At 34.0% G+C, this 8112-nt stretch overlaps 1 protein-coding gene across 1 annotated transcript; it reads right to left on the reverse strand.

Annotated features, from left to right (window-relative positions):
* Positions 1-989: 989 nt before the first annotated feature.
* LOC121244707 (dihydropyrimidine dehydrogenase (NADP(+)), chloroplastic) lies at positions 990-6284 on the reverse strand. The gene is made up of 7 exons (XM_041142885.1): positions 5777-6284; positions 3887-4150; positions 3623-3793; positions 2535-2647; positions 2266-2452; positions 1428-1537; positions 990-1307 (listed from the first exon to the last, which is right to left on the reverse strand). Exons 1-7 carry the CDS (start codon positions 6047-6049, stop codon positions 1151-1153), a joined length of 1275 nt encoding a protein of 424 aa, XP_040998819.1. The 5' UTR covers positions 6050-6284; the 3' UTR covers positions 990-1150.
* Between the last annotated feature and the right edge of the window lie 1828 nt (positions 6285-8112).

Genomic DNA, 8112 nt, shown 5'->3' on the forward strand with positions numbered 1-8112 from the left:
TCATCTGTAATTTAGGTAAGGAATTTCTTGGAACGAAAATCTAGAGGCTCTGTTTTCTCTATCCATGAGCAAGTCTCCCCTACCCCATGAGAAGGAGACATTATTTTTTCTTTTAAGAAATAAGGAATTTTATTAATAATGCTCCTTTATAATAAGGAGTGAATACAAGCAGGTCCTTCCATATGAATAATATCCTCAGATTTCCTAAAGCATTTTTTGGTAGTACCTGAGCCACTAAATTTGATTCCCTGTTAACATGTTGAAGTACAGACTACTAACATTTTTTTTTAGAAGAATTCTATGCATCAGCTACTATTCATTTTCACACCCCACACCTATAGTTTTTTTTTCTATAGGGTGTGAGAGTGTTTTTTATAAGGTCTGGGGTGTGGGATAGTAAATAGTAGCTGATGAGAAGAATTTTTCTTTTTTTATGTCAGCTACTAGCATTCCTGTACTGTTCTCTTGTACTTCAGTACCTTTAATAGCATCGACCACTTGAAAGGCATCTACCTCTAGAAGATGACCTTTGAGTTTCTTGATATTGTTTCGATTCAACCTCCTATTGAGTACAGTTGAAGGAGGAAGAAGACCAGGAAACAGAGATGGCAGTAGTAGAAGCCGTGTCCCCTGAGGCAGCAAAGAGTTCAGGTTGAACCCATTTTTAAGATATATAAGTCTCGCATACACTCTTTAAAACAAAGTTAACAAATTTAAAACTTTCGTGAGAAAATCTGTTTTTCTTTTTTTAAATGAGTGAACAACAATTGCACATTCTGGAACTATATCCAAAATAACTCTAAAGGTTTTCTCATTGTTCAAACATTTCAGTTTCAATGACCAAATTTCATCGTTCAATCGTTCCAACTCGAGATTTATAATTGAAGAATCTAAATTTTCTATTTTTTTTTCATATGTCAAGAAGTTATATGACATGTAACTACATTTACTAAAGTTTTTTACTTCAACACTGAACTGATACTTACATATGTCATGTAACTCTTGCACAATCTTCATTTCATTATATGCTTTTGAACTATTAACACATCTGAGAAAAGTTCTTTTACATGACCAGCAACTGAACAGCAGGAAGTGAGAGGAATGCACCATTTTATTTTTAGTCATACAGAGCTCACTGTTGTACAAGTACTTAATTAGAAACCATGCTCTCACTCTCTTTCACAAAGCCATCTCCTGTCCAGTCTTTGTCAGATTTTAAACCCCTTCTTATAGCTTTCCTCTGTTGAATTGCTTCTTGTTGCCTTTGTACCAAATCCGTATGAGTTGTGAAGTACTGAAGAGAAACCCTGGAAACCACCCAAAAACAAAACAAAAGTGAAATGAATATATATTTCCACAATCAAGAACTCATTTATTCTGTTTACAATTTCCATTCTTGAAAATTTATTCTCAAGTAAAGCAGATACCCCCTGAAATCCTCTATCGAAGAGAAATTGTGTGCTTTCATAAAATCCTTCAGCTCATCACTTAGTTTCTTCACAAGGCCATACCCATGCATCATAACCCCAGTACAGACCTACAAACATTGTTTAGAAGAGAAACAAATTTTATTAAAGAAAAAAGGGTGCTCCCTAATACACAATGAGTATACAAGAGATACACCTACAAAAAACTGTAAAAAGATTGAGAGAGTCCACAATAAAGCACACCAATCACTACTACCAAACAATTCTTTCAAACAGGCAAAGAGATCCACCACTCGATGAAGCAGTACCAATCAACTTCTACAACTTGTCGCTTTCTTAAGTTATCCAAGGTAAGAAATTTCCCTAAGGTGGTTGTCCATACAACAAAAAAAAAATTACTCAGGAAGCCTTATTTCGCCAAATAATTTCCAAGTAAAAGGCCTATGGTCATGGGAACATGATTCATTGTAAAATAACTTCACTTCTAACACTCCTCTCTGGAGTGGCCCCAGACAGTAACTAGGTGGGTCAGGAATTTATGAACCTGACCTATATATCAATTTGCACATGAGCAGAAGACAAATCTCAAAACAAAACAAAAAACTAATGTCAGTTTTCAAGTATGACCCAAAAAAGAAGGGAACCACTACATCTTTGCAAGTCTAAAATAGATATGGAAAAGAACCATTGGCATAGTAAATTAATTGCACTATGAGCATCAAGCCAAATTGAGAGATCTTTTTATCCCAATAATGGCGTTAATTTGATTTTCTAAACACGTGGTCATTGGATGCAATGAAATTTTTCTGTATAGAAACAATAAGCTATTTCCTTGTACCTGAACAGTATTTGCTCCAAGAAGAATAAACTCTGCAGCATCTCCACCAGTCTCAACACCTCCAATACCAGAAAGTGACAAGTCTTTATCACCAAATTCTGACTTCATCATTTTTGCAATATTCATCACTTTTGCAAGAGCAATAGGATGGACTGCCTTTGAAGAGTAGCCACCCGGAGTTGAGTATCTGTTAACAAAATTTAAGCATATGAATTTACCGTGAATGATAAGTAAATGCAAAAGTGCCATATTGATTCAAGATTACAAACCCCTCAACACAAGGCTCTGGACGTAAGTTGTCAAGATTTATTCCCATTACACTCATGATTGTGTTAATAGCAGATATCCCCTCGCATCCTGATGTTAGAGCCACCCTAGCTGGCTATATACAGAAATGATTAATATCACTAAAGAGTAAGAAACCAACCAACATATTACTGTACATGAAAGTAAAGAAAACATATTTTGTGACAGGCATCCAGAGGAAAAGGGAGAGAGAATATGGAAAGAAAAAAAAGGAAGTTCTTTAGTACTACATTTTGATTGATTCATCTAGATCAGCTCCTAAAAAAGACCAAGGTAGAATGTGAAGAATGATGCTTCATCCCCCATCCTCTGAATATCGATACTCCAAAAAAGGAAATGTCATTGAAGTTTTGAGATTGGACTAAGTCATTAACTTTACAACCCTTATCATTAATGAATCACTGAATCCCACAAGATTGTTTGACTCAAAGGGAAAATTTTCAAAACGGAATAGAAAACACTGGCTGAAATGCCAAAAGTCCATCCCACCAACACTACATTATTTATACTAAAGGTACTTCTTTATTTATTATACAAAAGGTACTTCTAAAGAAGGGCTCTTTCAAAAGCTTACCCACTTTAATCAAAGATGTAAAACAGTACGCAGACTAGCTATTGGTTAGATAAGAAAACAATTATTATCTGCTACCAAATGTACGGAAAGGTACCAAATGCAGATAAAATGACACAGATAATACACCATTGCTGTTGACTTGACATGATTCACACTAGTTCTAGTCATTTCTAAAAACGTTCTCGTCATTGAGTCATCCAACTTGATAAACTTTCCTTATCCAAGCACTTGCAGCTTCGATTACTAAAGATATGGTACCACAAATATTCTAGTATCAGTGCTAAAATTGCATGGATCAAGCACAGTGTTTGTCTGGCATAATTTAGAGAGAGCAATACAGGCCAAAGATATGGGACCACAAATTTGCAGAATGTCATTCAAATTTGTTATGTGTAACATGTGCCTCATGCATCACATATTACCTACTTCACACATAAACCTTAGGGAATAATCTAGGGGGGGAAATGGCAATCCAACCTGAGTTATATCAGTGATGTTAGGAGTCATCTTTGCCCAGACAGGAACTGTAGCTTTTGCATTAATCCACCCAGAAACCTCTTCTAAAAGTGCACAATCCTGCCCAACAGCAGCACCCATTTTGCGCTCTGGCATACCATGGGGACATGAGAAATTGATCTCTATGGCATCCTAAAGGAAAATGTCAGAGATCATAGATGACAAAAGCTTCTGCCAAAAGAATTTTGTGTCACAGAAAGAATTTAGGCAATGACTGTAGCTTACAATTCCAGTTTGCTCAACTCTATCGATAAGTTCCTCCCAAGCAGCTTTATCATACTCCTCCATAATTGAAGCAATAAGAATCCTGTCTGGATACTCTTCTTTTAATTTCTTGAATTCTTTCAACATTGTTTCAAGAGGACGATCACTTATGAGTTCTATGTTCTCCCACCCAATAATTTGCCCTTTGGTAGAGCCATTTGCACCTGCTCGTAGTCGTGCATACCGAGGGGTCACATTTATAACTTTGGCAGCATCTAGTGACACCTAGCAAAACAATTAATTAAGGTTTAGGGCTAAATTTCCAAATGGAGGAAAACAGCACAGTTCAGATCCAGTAACAAGAAAAAAAAGTATGCATATATATAATAAAAAGTAAAGGCATCATTGCCACTATACTTAAGAGTTTCCCTAAACACATACAAATTCTCATAAAGCTTTTGACGTTTTGGCATCAAGTTACAACATATACTGATAGAACATTTGAGAATATATCACCCAACCAAATACTTTCACCAGGCTTCTTTGATTTATATGAGTTGTACCAATCTAAACTATTCTGCAATTGCCATGAATAGCACTTTTCATAATTCCACTCATGTTAGGGCCATGTTTTCTTCTATTTCATAGACCACAAAGTCCATTGACAACAACAGTCCTTTGACAACAACACTAACCAAGTAATGTTTGGGCTTCCATGTTTTTTGGAGTGTGCTTCTCTTGTAAAAGATGACTAATTACCAGTGCCATCGATCAATCTTCATAGCACATGGCTAAAAGGAAATCCTAAGACTTGTTTTTTCTTTAATCCGTGATATCCAAATATTAGCTTATTATCATCACCTTAATGTCTACAAGTTAAAAAGTAGTTATTTTCTAGATATTGACTATATTGGATTAAACATCCTTAAAAGAGGAGAATATTGAAGAGAGCATTCCCAAAGGCTTAAAGCAGCATACACTGTAGATAATTACAGGCTAGTAAGTTGTGTCCTGTGCAAAGCACCTAATACTTGATATCGTGCTATACGATTTTCTCCAGGTTTTTTGAGACTTCAAATGATCTTTAGCCTTGAATGGTTCTAAATATCCAAGTCCTCTTCAATTACATATATAATCCTCACCTACATTATGGTCAACACTGCAATCGTTACTTATGCATCCCATAAGTTAACTTTGGCCTTTTGAAACTCCAACTACAACTTGTTAGAAACCAAAGGGAAAATCTTCACCCCGTGTAACCCCTAATCAGAACAGAATTGAACTTGTACTTTTGAAGATTGTTAAGAAAGAGATCCCTGTGATAGATCCAGAAATTAATCTCCTGGTTCAGGTTCCATATTAAGCCAGCAATGGGAGAATGCAAGGAGGATAAACTCCTGGTTCGGGTTCCATTTCAATGTGTTACTTTTAAAATAAAGGCGGTGCAGAACTCTTGCGATGAAATTGAATACAGAACATAACTCTAGCCAAAGCATTGGCTGTTGAAATTGGGAAAAGCAAAAAGTTACAACTTATGGGATACAAGTTACATAATTTATCCAAAAGAATCAATTTCAGGGTCCGCGAGGATACTTTTCATGGTTGATTACAGCACCAAACTCTGTGAGCTGTGAATATCAGAGAACATCGAATACGTGCCAACACGCTAAAAGCAGCTCTTGACGATGCTATTATTAACTAATTTGAGAATTTGCAGTAAGTGTAATAACAACTTCTAAAGAAGTAACTAAAAACATTAAGATTATCCCAAATTCAAGTACTTTATACTCGATATTATATCAGCATCCAGAGAGAAAGAGACGTCACAGCTTTATTTTTTTTTTTTCTTGCAACGTGTCGGCAACCAGACAAAACATAGCCGATACGGAGCGTAGAAAAAGAAGAACTTACAGTTTTGGCAATCACAGCACCCCATCCCTCATCAAAGGCTCTCTTCATGACGGTGTAGTTAGTCCCCGGAGGGCCAGACCCAATAACGAACGGGTTGGGCATGCGCAACCCATTGACAGTCACACTAAGATCGGGCTCTGCCCGAGCCTCTGAAGACGCAAACACCTTCAAACCAACTCTATTCGGACGAGCCCAGGTGGTCCTCGGACGAGGCCTGGCGAAGTCAGCCAACGAGTTCTTGCTCCTGATCTGAGTCAAACTAAGGGACGCCATGGATCAAAAGCTCTCACAGAAGTCTTGGGCTGAAGCCGGTGAAAACAAAGAAGTAAGAAGAGACGGAAGCTAGCTGAATCTGAGCTGTAAGATAAATATTCTTTGCGATCTGAGAGAAACGTGGAATCGTGGGTGTCGTTTGCGTCATGTGATTTGGGCTTTGATTAATCAGAGCCGAAATGTCTCAAAATTTTAATAAGAATTTTAGAAGATTATATTGCACATGCAGATGCAGATATGGGATCCGATTCCCACAGATTCTCTAGCTTTAATATTTTATTTTATAATTGAGAATGATGGAGATTGTGAGACTCCGTAACGATGGACAAGAATACGTGGCGTTTGTACGTTCAATTTAGATGATAAAATATTATTAAAATATTATTTTTTTAATATTATTATTATTTTGATATTTAAAAAAATTAAATTATTTATTATATTTTGTATTAAAATTTGAATAAATTATAATGATGAATTGAAAAGAGTTAAAAATTTAAATATATTCCGGTTGAATACGTTTCAAAACTCATCTTAAGTTTTTGTTTTTGTTTGTTGAGTTGAGTTGAATTCTTAATAAATAGTAGTAAATTGATATGATAAAATGAGTTTTATAGGACATATTTAAGATGAGTTTAGATATGTTTTGATATTAAGATGAGTTTAAATACATTTATGAAAAGTTGATAAAAGTTATGAGTTTCACGTGTAAATAGATGTTGAGTTGAAAAAAATTGTGAGTCTCACGTGTAAAAAAATTTTGAGTTGAGTATTGTTTAGTAATTTGGAAGTTGTGTATTTAGATGTTAAGATATGTCTAAAACATAAATCATTTGAGATGAGTTGAGCTCATTCAAAGATTCAAATAAAGCCTTAATGTATCATATAAAGTCATATTAATTTATGAATTTATTTTTATGTGATTGTTTTATATAACATTTAACTTTTTGGAATGAGATTTTCTTACTTTTTAATAATTATTATTTTTTATTTATAGACAGATATGATTTGAGACTCCCTTAGTGCGTTACATAATTCTTGGACGGTACAAATTACAATATTTAATATCATAATTTAGATAATATTATTTGTTTTTTTTTTTTTTTAATTTCTATTTACAAATGTTGCCGTGAATAATAGATACAAGGAAGTGACGTGGATTTGTTTCAAGGAGTATCGTACCATTTCGGATAACTAGATAATAATGCTTACAGCCAAAAGAAAAATCAAAACATGGAGCATAGAATTGGTCAATTATTATAGTTTGTTGACCTTACCACCAAAATAGATCGAGTTTTCACGAAGACAGTTATTGATACAATTATTTTAGATCATCTGTTACGGAAGGATCCAGTAGCATAGGTTGAAGATTGTGTATATTTAGGGATGTTTAGACACCGAAATGAGATATAAAATATTATCGATATTTTTAAAAAAAAAAAAACTTGAATATCACTTAAATATAAAATATTTTTTAATTTCACATTTTTAATTTTTTTCAATTAATCATTAACTAATAATTATCCAAACACAACAACTAATATAACTTCTACAAATTTTAAAACAAAACACAAATATCAATAAACTTTTACAAACTTAAAAATAAAAATAATATTTTAAATTTATAATATTTTATTTAACTTTTTCTCTTTCATTTTCTAAAATTCAATAAAGCATTATCTTAATTCAAATAATTTTACTATTATTCATATAATTTTGATATATTCAAAGTGACCAAACGAGCCCTTAATTTCTAAATCCAACAAAACTTAAAAATAAATAAAGAGGGGAGAGAGAGAGAAAAAAGAATGAGGGAAAGAAAGGGTAGAGAGTGTTGAAGAAAAATTGTGCAGATACAGTAATCTGAAAAATAAGTACGACTTTGAGGCATGTAAAACATTATCTTTAAGGTGACAATTACCCTCACTCAAAAGAGTTTATTACTAGGTTACAAGCAATTAACCTCCATGATACAACAAAGTCACCAACTACAGATATCAATTCTGAAGTTTATCTTTCAGAGTTTCTCTACAAAATTGTGTAAGTGACAAAAAATATAAGAGAAT

The sequence above is a fragment of the Juglans microcarpa x Juglans regia genome, chromosome 8S (genome assembly GCF_004785595.1).
Source record: "Juglans microcarpa x Juglans regia isolate MS1-56 chromosome 8S, Jm3101_v1.0, whole genome shotgun sequence".
NCBI classification, from domain to species: Eukaryota; Viridiplantae; Streptophyta; class Magnoliopsida; order Fagales; family Juglandaceae; genus Juglans; species Juglans microcarpa x Juglans regia.